We start from the raw sequence: 13,365 nt of genomic DNA, 5'->3' as shown, positions 1-13,365 counted from the left end.
TCCCCCGGCGGCCGCAGGCCGTGCGGCGCTCCCAGGCCGATGCGGCGGTGAGCGCGGCGGGGCCGGGGCCGCCGCGATGCTCCGCCGCAGCCTCAGCCGCCTGGTGAGTGCGGGGCCGGGGCGGGCGGGCAGAGTTCGCCGGTTCTCTCCGTGCCGTGTGCCGGGGCTGTGCTCCCGCATCGCCCTCCCCGCGGGGCGCGGCCCCGCCGCGTCCGACCGGCGAGCCCTGCACGAGCTGCCTTTGCTGCCGGAGCCCAAAGGCTGTTTTTCCCCAGACCTGCCGGAGGGGAGGGCGGTTTCCCCGGGCGGGTTTCCCCGGGTGGCCCCGTGTGCTCCCCCTGGCCGGGCGGGATGCGGGCTGTGCCCCGCCGGCTCCATCCCGAGCCCTTCCCGCTGCCACATAAGCTGCTGGGCCATTCCACCGTGACCTCACTGCTTGGCCTGAGCTCTGTAATTACTCATTTTTTCCTTTTCCGCAGCAAATGTGCGAAAAGCGGCGTTTTAAGATGGTTTCGGGCCCCGCTGTTTATTCAGCAGTGTCACCGATTGCGCAGTGCGCAGTTAGCAAAGTTCCTGGAGTTGGGGCGGTGTGGGTGCTGCCGGCACTCAGCCCTGCGGGGGCTGCCCGGGCGCACCGTGGGCAATGCCCTTCGCCTGTGCTTTGGAGCGAGGTGTTTGTGCCCGGTTTCCCAGGCTCGGTGTTTGTGCCCGGTTTCCCAGGCTCGGTGTTTGTGCCCGGTTTCCCAGGCTCGGTGTTTGTGCCCGGTTTCCCAGGCTCGGAGCGCAGGGCACTGTAAATCGCCTTTTTAAGTCTGGAGGTAGCTCTGCGGAGCTTGGCAGGGAAGGGTTTGATTTTTGGGCTGGTTTTGTGTTCGTAGGCGGTGTTTGTGTTGCAGGCTCTGGGTTAGCCCTGTGGAGAGCACACCTACCACAACCATTGTTTTGCAGCCTCGGGGAGAGATAGATCAGATGGAAACTCGGTGCCTGCCCTGACTTTCTGGCTTTGATGCCTTTGGAGCTCAGCTCTGCCCTCAGTGCTTCCTACCCCACCCACCCTAGCGGGAGTTTTTGTCCCAGTCATGTCGAGAGGCGTTTGTGGTTTGAGGCATCTCCACCGAGTTCAGTTGAAAGCTTTTTTAGGTGGCTGCTTCCTGTGAGCGGGAAGCTGGAGGTGCCTGCCTGGTTCTGGATCCAGCACCCTCCTCAGGAGCAGGCCCTGCCCTGCCCGGGGGTCCCACACAGTCCGTGTCACCTCTGAGGGCATGGGGAGGGGACGTTCAGTGCTGCTGGGGTGTGATGTCCTCTGAGGAGGAGAGAAAACCTCCCTGCACAGCCCAGCTGTTTCCAAAGGCTCTGTGAGGGCCGAGCTGTTCCAGCAGCCCTTTGGGAGGGTACAGGTGTGTTGTGGCTGGAGGAACAGCTCTGTTCAGTGGCAGGTCAGCTGCAGTGTTGTGGCTGCAGGAACAGCTCTGTTCAGGACCAGGACACACTGCCAGGTCAGCTGCAGTGTTGTGGCTGGAGGAGCAGCTCCATTCAGTGCCAGGCCAGCTGCAGTGTTGTGGCTGGAGGAACAGCCCTGTTCAGTGGCAGGTCAGCTGCAGTGTTGTGGCTGCAGGAACAGCCCTGTTCAGGACCAGGACACACTGCCGGGTCAGCTGCAGTGTTGGTGTGAGCTTTAGACGCTGTTTCCACCTCCTGGCTTTGTGAGCAGCATTTCAGCAGCAAGGAGCAGTTTATCAGGCTGGTGCAGGTGGTGTGGGTCCCCCTGTATCAGCCGTGCTGACAGAGCAGCTCCTGCCCTGCTGCTGCAGCTCTGCCCTGTCCCCAGCCCTGCAGGTGCCATGCCTGGGGCAGTCCTCGCCCTCCTGCTCCATGGCAGGGAAGGGCAGCCTGTGCCACTCTCTGGAACTGTCCCCCAGTGCAGTCCTGGATGGGCAGTGCTGGCCCTCAAGGGATGCTCATCCTGTGGCCGTGGCATTGCAGGAATTCTCTGCAGTTATTAAAGGCTGCAGATTTTCCGACATTAAGGTCCCACAGGGCTACTCAGACAAACACTGTAACCTCTCTGCTGTGTGGTCTCTGCCTGAGGCTCATAAATACCAGCGGTTATTAAAAATCCTGTTTTGTGTTGTAACTCCCAGCTTAGGCACAGTGGAGGTGGCTTGCCCTATCAGCGTGACTGTTTGTGGCTCTGTTTTCCCTCCTGTGAACCCTTATCCTGGACAGGGTATGAAATGGGATGGGAAGAAGAGCAGGAAGGGTAGAGTGGTGCATGTGGGTCTGCATGGGGTACAGACTGATGCTCTGCAGAAACAGATTGGGTTCTGAACTTTGATTTGCACCACCAAAATAATCCCTGTCAAAGGAAGAGTGGGGCTGGGAGCACTGTGGGGAGGTGGGATTGGATTGCCATGGTTAATCCACTTTTAGGAGATACTGTCAACTTGAAATATAACTTTAATTCTTTTTTGGAAACAGATTCTAGCACTGGAGTCTTATTTTTAGTCTCCTGCTGCTTGTACGGCTGTTGTGGGAGGGTGCAGGAGTGGAGTGGGGAAGTGTGGGGGTGTCCAGGGGAGGTTTGGGGTCACTCTGCTGGGCTGGGCTGCTCACAGGGCTGGGGTGAGCACTGTGCTCTTCCCAGCTGCCTGGGCAGTGCTGCTCCTGTGTCTGCATCACACAGCAAGTGGCAGCTGTGCCCCGGGGCCACAGCTCTGCAGCACAGCCCTGCCAGGGCTGGGGCAGTGCCCACCCGGGCTGGGCTGGGCGATACGGCAGGAATGCAGAGAGAGAGGTTACTGATGCCTTCGTTGTTTCACTTTTCCTCCCAATTTGCTTTGATTTAAGGCCAGTCTGGAGCGTGACCCTGCTCACAGTGCAAGCACCCCAGGCTGCTCTCCCTCCTCTTGGGGTGCCTGCTGCTGCTGAGCCCCTGGGCTGGTGCTCTCTGCTGGGTCTCCTGCCTCTTCTCCTGCCTCTGCAGTCAGTGCAGCTCCTTGCTCTGTACTCGCCTGCTTGTGTTAAAACCTGGGATAAGTAAGAAAACAACAAACAGTCTGTAATTGGGAGCACAACTCTTCTGTTGGAGTGTTTGTGCAGAGTGTAACAACGGGACCTTAGTGGTGTTGCTCCAGTTTAATTAAATGCCTTGGGGACTGATCCTCTTTGCTGGTAAATCCGTGGTGTTTGTGGGGTGCTGGGCTCGTTGTGAGCGGCTGGTTCTCAGCGCTGTGTGCCTGGTGTTGGGGAGAAGGTGTCTCTTAGGGGGTGTCAGGGCTGTCCCTGGGCTGGGGCCGTGTGCCTCTGCCCTGTCCCAGGCTGCAGTGGTGGTCTCACTGCTCCTCCTGGGGTCTGCACCCCTCTGCTGTGCCAGCCCTGGGCTACCCCCAGCTCAGTCGTGGGGCCCTGTGGGGCAGGTCCCACCTGGAGCCCTGCAGAAGATGCCCCACTGAACCTGTCCAGGTGGAAAAGGGAAACAGCCCAAAGTCACCCTTAGGGTGGGCAGTCAGTTCCCCACTGGGATTGGGAATGGGTGGGAAGGGGCAGGGGCGGATGGGAGAGCCCCTGGGTGCCCTGGGCAGTGTGGGGCTGTGCCCCCCAGCTCGGGGGTGCTGGGGTGTGGAAGGGGTCCAGGGCTGTGGTGGAGGATGCTGATTTACACTCCCATCTTTAGGACGTGCAGCAAGTGTGTAACAAAATCTATTTTTGCACACAGAGCACATCTGTGATTTTCTTTCACACTTGTTTTTTTTTTTCCACAGAGTGTGAACCAAACATTAGTGTGTGATTGCAGTTCCTACTCTAATAATAAAGATGATTACAGTTAGGAGTTGGAGCTGTAGGAGCTGTCTTTTCCCCTCCAGTCTGGCCATGTTAGCACCTGGAGAGTGAGGCTGCATGTCAGGTACTTTGTACCTGGTGCCAGCTTCTGCAGGAGGTGTTTTGCTTTCATTGATGTGACAGAAACCTGCGGGCAGCAAAGGCTGGGGCAGGGGTGGCTCTGTGACACCAGGAGGCAGTTCTGCTCGGAGAAATCCCAACTTCAAAAGAGTATGGATTTCAATGAAGCCACCTGAGATTTTTACGAATCTTTTTGATTTTGTGAGGTGTGTTTAGCGTGCTGGCAGCGTTCCACGTGCTCAGGCAGTTCCCCTGTAGCAGCCACAGGGCAGCCCATGCTTGACCACAGACAAGTCAAGGGAGGCTCAAATAGGGAAGCTGGGACTGCAAAAAGCTTAGGGCTGCAATCCCTTACTGGGGCTCCTTCCCTGGAAAATGGGGACACTGGAGTTTCTCAGGTTCTGGGGGACATAGGGGTTTGTGAAATTCCTGTAACCATTTCCTCTTTAATGTCTCCTAACTGGAGCCCTATTCCCAGAAATAGCTCAGCCATTTGGCTAAAAATAAATAAAAATCAAACAAAGTGCTCGGCCTGGGTTAAACAGCTGCATGTGTCCATGTGTTCAGTGAAAGTTTGGGAAGTTGGGAATCGCTGTAGGGAGGGCTGGAAAGCACCAGTCAAACATTAATGATGAGTGATGCTTCTGATTAAACCTGTGGCATGCTGAAACTCTTCTGTGGAGAATAACGAGTCTTGGCTGTATTTCCTTCTTCCCTCCATGCCACTTTTGTCCCCAGCTGGTATTTTGCTAAGAGTAATGGTGATTGTCTGGGCTGTGCAGGAGAGGTTTGGAGCTGAGCTGACTGGAGCTGCAGCTGAAGACATGGCAATTTGCTTTTAATAATAAAATTTGTAAAAGCAAGCAGGACATCTATTAATAACAAGCTTTTCAGCCTTCCTTTAATTTCATCCTGTTGCCTTTGGTTTATGTGTTTCCTTTCTGATTAAAACTGCTGTGTTCTGGCTGTAGCTGTCTCTAGTGGAGAGATTTATTTTTAAGTGTTAGTTAAAAGCAAAGCTGATGGGAGAGCATTCAGGGTGTCTCTAAGTCAGATGAAACCTTCACTCCCAAATTAGTTTTTAGCAGTGCAGGTTTGGTCCCTGTGAGCATCTTCCTCCCATGGCACCATGCTTGCATCTCTTGTCCCAGGTGTGTAATTCCTTCCACGGTGACAGTGTGCTCCTTTGGGGGTTTAAACCTTTGGCAGAAAATGCTGGGCTGGCCGGGTGGGGAGCATCTCTGTGGCTGGGACATGTCTGCAGAGGAGCTGGCACTGCAGGGGCAGGGAGTCACTGGGCAGGCTGCCTGCAAGGGGGATTTTCCAGGCACGGGGTGACCGAGTGTGCTGTTAACCCGTTTGCCTTTCCCTGAAAATGCCTGCTGGGGGATTTTCCAGGGGAGTTTCCTGGGTGTGTTGGGAGGGCAGTGGGGAGGTTTTTCTGCATGGCTCGGGCAGTCCTCAGTGCCTCTGTGCCCAAATGTGCCCCCTGCCCAGGGGAGAGGGCAGCAGCTGGTGCCCTGTGCCCCACAGGCCATCCCAGGTTATCCTGGAAATGCCTTACTCTGCCTCTGGACTGAGGTCTGCTTCTCAGTGCTGGTGTTGGAAATGTTTCTGTGCTTTCTGGGGTCTGGGAAGGACGGGCTGGTGTTGGGTGCTGTGGGCTTCACCTGCCTGAGCTCTGCCAGCACCAGCAACCGTGTCCAGGCTGGGCATGGAGCCCCCAGTGATGCTGTGGGAGCCACGAGAGCCTGGCACACAGCCTGGCACACGTCTGAGCTCTGCCCCTGCCAGCTCCCTCGCCTCTTGCAAGTGGACAAGACTTTATTTCCTACTTCAGTTAAGCAATATTGAGGTTCAGTGGTGGGTTTTTTCAGTGTTTTGCCTGGAGGTCTGCAGCTTTCTGTGACTTGTGGGGGCTGTGCAGATGGTGGGCTGTCTTCACTTGCCCAGCCTGCCCCCAGTGCCTTGTTCACCAGGCTCACCTGAACTGGCCAGTGTTTGGTTTGGGCACTCAGTATTTTGTTTTTTGCACTAAGCTTGACTCCAGGACTCGAGCACAGAGCTGGTCATGGAGTGCCTTAGCCCTGCTGTGGGAGCAGGGCCAGGCTGCTGCCGTGTGCTGCAGGGGATGGCAGTGAGTGGCAGACTGCTTTAAAGCTTCATTTACTCTCTTGTAGCCTGGGGGAGCTGAAACGTCCCTCTTTTAAGAGGGCTGCTCTTCCCTGCCCTCACGCTGGCAGCAGCAGGGTCCTGGGTCAGGAGAAGCCTGCTCTGCCCAGAGGCTGCAGTGGCTTCAGTGGATAAATATATGCATTAAATATACATGCATGCAGTATGTGCACATTAAATATGCATCTGAGCGATATACAGAGATGCATTAAATGTATATATTTGTTTTTGCTTACGGGCTCTTTCTCAGGCTGGGCCCAAGCCCAGGGAGCTGCTGGGCAGTGGTTGGCACAGGGCACTCTTCTGATGGGTACAAAGTGCATTTGGATCCTGGCCCCACATGGGACGGTGGGGTGGGGAGAGGAGCCGAGGCTCCCGGTGGGAGGAAAGCTGTCCCAGGTTTTGCTCCTCCTCCTCTGCATCGCTTTTCCTGCTCTCACAGGGATGCTCACTGCCTCAGGTCTGATCAGGGCCAATACTCTAAAAGGTTTAGCCCCTTCTGTGGCCCCTGTGCCCGCTCCTGGGGGCACCTGTTGCCTCCTGCTGACTCCGGTGGGTTTGCCCCCAAACCTCGGTGGTGTTGTTGGGGATGCAATTCCAGCTGAAGCCCATTTAGTCTAAAAGCACATCTCCTCTGGCCATCCAGCCTAATTGATAGCGCTTCAGAGACGTTTGTCCTGCCCTCCTTAATGAGAGCTGAGTGCATGATCCAGTTGTTTGCAAAGAGCTTTTTGTTTTCCTGCTGCAGCAGGAGGAGGGGTAAGCCCCTGCAAGGCTGTTCGAGCTGGGTATTTTGCTCTCAAATCAGGCTTTTCTGTTCTATTTCCCATCTTGAACAAGATTCCTGTTGAACTCCATTGTGGCCTTTGCTGAGTAATGCTTTGCTGCAGGCTTCTTGCTCCTGTTTTCAGCTGATTTTCAGGATCTGTAGCTGAAAGGACTCCAGCCTTGTTTATGGAGTGCTTGGTAATGTTTTGCTGTATGTTTTCAGAGAATCTCTTCATCTGGCATGTCCTAAAATGTGCTGTGTACCTTAACAAGATTCTGTGAGATGATTGAAGTGGGAAACAGAGACATTGCTCATTGGTTGATGTAATTTGTTTGCACTATTGTAGCAAATGCACTGATGTGCAAAGCAGAGGGATCCTCTGTTTCTGGTGCTGTAAAGGACCTAGAAAAGCTGAGTAAGATGTGCAACAGGCAAGGCCAGACAATTTGAAGCGCTTCTTTGGTGCTGCCATCCAAGATCTCTTCAGCAGTAATACAAATTAAATACTGCTTGACTGCAGCGACGCTGTGCTCTGCTGCTGGAGTCTCAATTGGCTTAGGAGGGGAAAAAAATAAAAAAAATAAATCTCACTGCCGGGAAATTAAATGCAGGAGGAAAAAAAAAATCCACTTTTGTGAGCAGCCCTTCCATCCTTTATTATGATTTCTGTGTAATTCCTCCCCAGCAGTCATACCAAGCCAGGCAGCTGCTGTCTGCAGGGACTCAGGCTGCACTCAGGGGGCTGCAAAGCCAGCCTCGAAATGCAGTATTAATGAATTTTATTTCTGTTTGCTCTGGGTGGTGTTTTGCATGCTGCTTTTGTTGGGTGAGTAGTGGAAGCTTTTTATTCTTTTTGTTTTTTCCTCCTTCCTTACAGCTCACCTTTTCTTGCACTGTTTGCTCAGGGAGGGAGCGCAGTAAAATCAGCTGTGATGCCCCAAGGGCTGCTGTCCTGTGTCAGCCACACTGACCTTGTGGAGCACATCGTTCCCGTGGGCTGGCTTCCCCTGGGGCATTCACTGGGTGGGAGTGGGACTTTCCACTGCAGTGAGTGCAGGGTGGGAAGGGGCAGAGAGAGGAAACCCTGGGAGAAGGAGCTGTGACTGTGAGAGCAGGAACGGCCTGGCCTGGGTGCCTGGCTAAGGAGAAGACTGGGCTGGAGATGGCTGAGCCATGCCCGGGGATGCTCTGCAGCTGGGGGGACCACGGGGAACCCCAAGGCTGAGGTGCCAGGGCCAGGGAAACCTCAGCTCTGTGTGCCTGCTGCTGTGCTGGGCACTGCCCAGCTCTGCCCTGCTGCCATCCCAGCCTGTGCCTGCAGCTCTGCTGGGCACTGCCCTGCTCTGCCCTGCAGCCATCCCAGGCTGTGTGTGCAGCTCTGCTGGGCACTGCCCTGCTCTGCCCTGCTGCCTTCCCAGCCTGTGCCTGCAGCTCTGCCCTGCGGCTCTGCTGGGCACTGCCCAGCTCTGCCCTGCTGCCATCCCAGCCTGTGCCTGCAGCCCTGCTGGGCACTGCCCTGCTCTGCTCTGCCCTGCAGCCCTGCTGGGCACTGCCCTGCTCTGCCCTGCTGCCATCCCAGCCTGTGCCTGCAGCCCTGCTCTGCTGGGCACTGCTCTGCTCTGCCCTGCTGCCTTCCCCAGCCCTGCTGCAACAGGAGCCAAAGGATTTCCTGCAGATAAACAGCTCTGGGCCGCATGGTGAGGATTTCTGTGCTGGCTGGGCGGATTTCACTGATCCAGCATCCTGGTGTGGCTGTGCCTGCAAGCCCCAGGGATGAATCTGTTGGTCACTGTGGTACCCAGAGATGGAAATGTTCCCGGTGTGGTCTGGGTCATGTGCAGCTGATTTTGGCTCTGGAGCAAGGGGTGAAGTAGGTGATTCTGCCTCTCTTCCCTCCATCTCCTGCTGCTTCTGTGGAACCATTTGTCTGTAGGACAGCAAGGGACAGAGTTAGAAAACCACAGCTTTTATGGTTTTGGCGTTGAAAAGCTTGCTCTGAACCCGTGTGAGTGAGGAGCTTGGGAGGTGCTGGGACCTTGGGGGGGTTCAGGCACCCCGGGATGCTGTGCAGGACCCGGGGGTCCCTGCAGGCTGGACCTGCCCTCCCCTCCCTCCTGGGACTGCTGGGTCTGGGGGTGGCTCTGGGCAGCCCTGGGGCCAGCCCTGCCCTCTGGGCGCTGTGCTGGGTGAGGTGTGCCCTGGCAGGGCAGCCTGCAGCCTCTGCCCTGGAGCGTGCTCAGCCAGGCAGGCTTGCTTCCCAGGGGAAAGGGGAGAAACTGCTCTGGGAAATGGGCCTCTCGCCAGGCAGCCTGGCTCTCAAATGCTGGGAAAACTTAAAAAGGGGCAAAATGTTTGTAGGTGGCGGAGGTTAGAGTAACGTCTGGCCGGGCTGGGATATATAACATAGTATTTAGGGGTTTTTTGTTTCCATAACTGAAGAGCTGAGGCTTTGAGGACCAGAAAACAACGGGAAAACCAACAAATTATAGCTCTGCTGGGTGGTGCAAGCACTGACAGTTGGGAGGGTTTTTTCCATTTTGCTCTTATTTCAATTTTTGCCAGGCCAAATCACTGCTCTGGAGAGCTTGCTGCCCTGCTAAAATAGCTGCTGATGAACAGACATATGTGCACAGCTTGAGCCGGGGAGAGGAGGGAGGAAGAGTTTTGAAGACAGGAAGACCTCGTTGTATTTGCTTTGTGACCTCTGCAAAACATTTGGCTCTTACTCAAAGTCCTTTTTCTGTTCTCCAGCCTGAAGTGTTCCTATGAGCCTGAGTTTTATATGCTGGCGGCATGCTGGTCGAACTTTTCTTTTGGGCTGCCAAAAATAAAGATCTGCTGCCTGTATTTCAAGATGAGCAATGGTTTCATAAGCCTGGCTGCCAGCAGGGCAGGGAAGAGAAGAATTGAGATGCTGAGAACTTGCGAAGGTCGGTGGCTCTGAGCAGGAGCAGCAGATTTTGCAGCAGACAGCAGCCCTGGAGAAACGCTGCCCCAGCGGGTCCTGGCTGGGGCTGGATTTCTGCATCACTCGAGGGCCTGGCTCTGTGCAGAGTGCTGCTGAACAGAAGCTCTGGTTGCAGCCGCTGTGGCATGCTTGCTGGGGAGATGCAGAGCTGCCCGGTTTGAGGGTAGACTGCCTCCAGAAGGAAAAACAAAATCCGTGCCAAAAAAGGTCTTTCGAGCTGTCACCCCTGTGCACAGCACTCCTCAGGTCCAGGATAGGGCTGGGCTCTCCTTTGGATTTATTACAGAGGGAAAAAACTTCTGTATTTCCTCTCTCCACCCTTACAAAATCTTTCAAGTAGCCTTTTCCCCCGTTCTCTCCACCCAGCCGTGTCTCTGTTGGTTTTTATCAGTGGCTTTGTTGGCCAAGTCAGCTTTTCCAGGAAGTGCAGCCTGGCTGGCTCTGCTGTTCTCCTGTCCTTGCTGGAGGTGATCTCCCTCTCAGAGCACACAGCGAGGCAGCAGCTCCTGGGGACAGGGGGGACATGGGGGTGGGCTGGGGCTGTGCCCCTCCCGTGGCTGCACTCCCCGTGCTGTGAGGATGCTGTGCTCTGTTCTGGTGCTGTGCTGGAGCTCATCCTGTGCTGCTGCATCCTCCCAGGGATGAGGGCTGGCTGCTGAGCCCCATCACCTGTGAAACCCGCAGGTACTGCCCTTTCTTTGGGGCTGGGGGCTCTCATGGCTGCCCCCCAGTGCTGTGCTGGAGCTCATCCTGTGCTGCTGCATCCTCCCAGGGATGAGGGCTGGCTGCTGAGCCCCATCACCTGCAGGTACTGCCCTTTTCCCAGGCTCCTCTTTGGGGCTGGGGGCTCTCCTGGTTGCCCCTGCTGCCCCCCTCTTGGCTGGAGCTGGTGTGACCCAGCAGTCACTCCCTGGGTCACGTCCTGTCCCTGGCTGCAATACCAGTGGGAGCTTCAGCCTCAGCCCAGCAGAAGGGATCCTGGTTTAAATTTCAACCTGCTGCCTTCCCAAGGTACCAGGCTGCCCATCCTGCTCGGAGTGGGCAGCAGAGTCGCATCCAGTGGGAAATGAGGTCGGCAGTGTGTGCCCTCAGCCCTTCCCCGTGCACCTAGAGCTCCCAGAGTTCCAGGTTCTGTTGGTTGGCTGCTTTTTCCAAGGTCTGTGCATGTTATTGACCCTGCCACGGGGACAGGGAGCCTGGGGTTGGTGCTGATCCACGGAGCTCTCTCTAAATCAGATCTGCTGGAAGATGTGGTCGCTGTGGGTAAGCACAGTCCGAGCTGCTGAATTATTGAGGGTGTTCTCAAAGCACCACTTGTGCCCTCACAGGAATGACTAAGGACAGAGAGTTGTGGGAAAACTGGCAAGAAGAAATCTCAATTAAAAATATATCGGTCGGGCAATGAGGCTGATGGATGTTTTGGGGAGGTTACTGTGAATTTATGGAAGCGTTTTAAAATTGTGGCTGTGTTTTCCTTTGTTCTTCTGAGGCTAAATGAAACAGGAGCTAGAACAGGCTGTTTGGGGAGGTGCTGTTACTTTTGCAAGCTTTTTTTGTAAATCAGGTCGCCTTCTCTACAACTTTTATGATAAATGGAACAATACAGGAGCAATTAGACTTTAAACTACTCATGAGATTGAAGCCTAATAATGTGATTTAATCTTTCTTTTACATATATTTAATATAAGCTGTGAGTTCATTCAAATTGAGCTTTGTACTTGTACTGTATAATCTCTGGGTTTAGCAGATGATTTTTTAAAATGCCTGTGGTTTTTATTAGCTCTGTTTTCTATGACTTATTTGTGTTTACGTTTTGGCTTAAAGTTATCTTCAGCAAACATGAAAGGAGAAGTTTTTTTTACTAGTTAGTTCTGGTTTTGGTGTTTTCTGGAACTGTAGTAAATCAAACGCTGGTGCTTTTTTAGTTTTACTTCTGCTGCTGCTTTTTTTTCTGGAAACAGGGCCAGAAGGTAGCACAGACACTTGCTTTCCATATGGGGGATATAATTAAACCCTCTGTTTGCAGCTGCCCTAGAAATAGTCCCCTTGGAGTGGCTGCCTGTCAGCGGAGGCTGCCGAGCACAGGTTCACCTCTCCTCTTGAACTCAGCCTAACTCCATTAATTTTTACCCAGGCTTGCTAATTTTTACCCAGGTTTGCAACTTTTATCTGGTGCCACCTGGGTGCTGCGTGGTGCTGTGATGGATCCCAGAAAGTGGGGAGGGGGCTGAGAGGGGCTCTCAGGACAGGCAGGATCCTGTTCCTGTGGGAGGAGGGCACACATGGAGAAGGGGAAGGGGGCACGAAGGGACAGCTGCCCAAACCCAGGCAGAGAATTTGGGGACTGCTGTGGGCTGCAGAGGTAATTCTGCCCTCTCTGTGTAACGCTCTAACAGATTCAAGTCATCAGGATGTTGGGTTATTAATTGCATTCGTGGGCATTTTTACTCCTGGCCTGATACCTTCCAATCGTACCTGTTCTTGTCTCCTCAAAGAAAAATTTATAGTGGAGTGCCAGGCCTCAGGTGATCTTCCATGGGCACATAGATGAGTTTTCTATGTTAGAGCAATGTAAGAAAATGGGCATTATCCCCCTAATGCCTTGATTTCAGAGCTGCTGCTTCTGCCAGAACATGGGCTTTATAAAAGGTGCAGGTGTGGAGGGTTGGGTTACACCAAAGCATTTTCCAGAACCCATTCACATGTGAGTCCTCCCTGGCAGAGAAGGGGTGCTGCAGCAGCAGCCCTGTGAGCCATGTGGTGCAGCTGGGCCCTGGACCTGCCCTGGGCAAAGCCAGGATGCCAGCCTGGGGATGGGCACAGCAGCCTCAGCTTCCCCCGTGAGCTGAGCCTGGCTCTGTGCTGTGCTCCAGCTGAGCTCCCTCAGGAGAAGGCTGGTTTGGGTGCCCTGCTGAGAGGCTGACTCACTGGTGGGCTTGGCTAGGCACCGGGGCAGTGGAACAGGAGCTTGAAGCATTGTAGGACAGAGCCACATTTAGGTGATGCAGACAGGATGGTGCTCTGCTCAGAAGTGCCTCCTTCCCTCCCTGCTCTCGGTTCCTGGTGTATGCAGTGTCCCCTGGTGCTGCTGCCAGCTGCTGGAGCCTCCTGGCTGGCAGGGACACGGTGCAGCATGGGGCTGTGGTACCTGCTGCATCCCCCCATCCCTGCATCCCCACATCCCTGCATCCCCCCATCCCCCGGGCTCGGTGGGACAGTGCAGAGTGGCTTCCTGGCACTGTCCCTGCACTGCTGGTCCCTCCAGACAGCTCTGCTTCTCCCCGTGCTCTCACAAACACCACCAGGGAGGTGACAAAGTGCCTAGGAAGGGAATGCAATTCTTTGTTTTCTTGAATAATCCTTTTGGCAGGCTTGGCTCTAAGCAGCAGGAGAAACCCTGGCGTTTGCCTGCACCAGCTCACTCCAGCACTGTGAGCTGTGGGCTGTGTAGAACCCAGTGGGCAGCAAGGCAGCTGCTTCAATTGCATCCAAGTAATATTTTCTCTTTTTTTTGCCATCAGAATTAAAATTTTTCATGAAAGGCAGTTGGAAAAAG

General features: G+C 54.6%; 1 protein-coding gene across 6 annotated transcripts in view; it reads left to right on the top strand.

Moving 5' to 3' along the window:
- Positions 1-13,365, top strand: part of ATP11C (ATPase phospholipid transporting 11C) — a 59,322-nt gene that overhangs the window by 5,898 nt on the left and 40,059 nt on the right. The window contains exon 1 of one of the 6 annotated variants that reach the window (XM_039722530.1): positions 30-103. The exons of 4 other annotated variants lie outside the window; for them this stretch is intronic. In XM_039722530.1, the coding sequence (XP_039578464.1) occupies positions 77-103 (27 nt within the window). In that variant the 5' untranslated portion in view covers positions 30-76. Of the gene's footprint in view, positions 1-29; positions 104-10,889; positions 11,073-13,365 lie in introns of those variants that run through there. One more of the 6 variants, XM_039722531.1, reaches the window with a different exon arrangement.

This window comes from Passer montanus, unplaced genomic scaffold (assembly GCF_014805655.1).
Source record: "Passer montanus isolate IOZ18808 unplaced genomic scaffold, ASM1480565v1 scaffold49, whole genome shotgun sequence".
NCBI lineage: Eukaryota > Metazoa > Chordata > Aves > Passeriformes > Passeridae > Passer > Passer montanus.
This window is presented reverse-complemented; position numbering and strand designations above follow the sequence as displayed.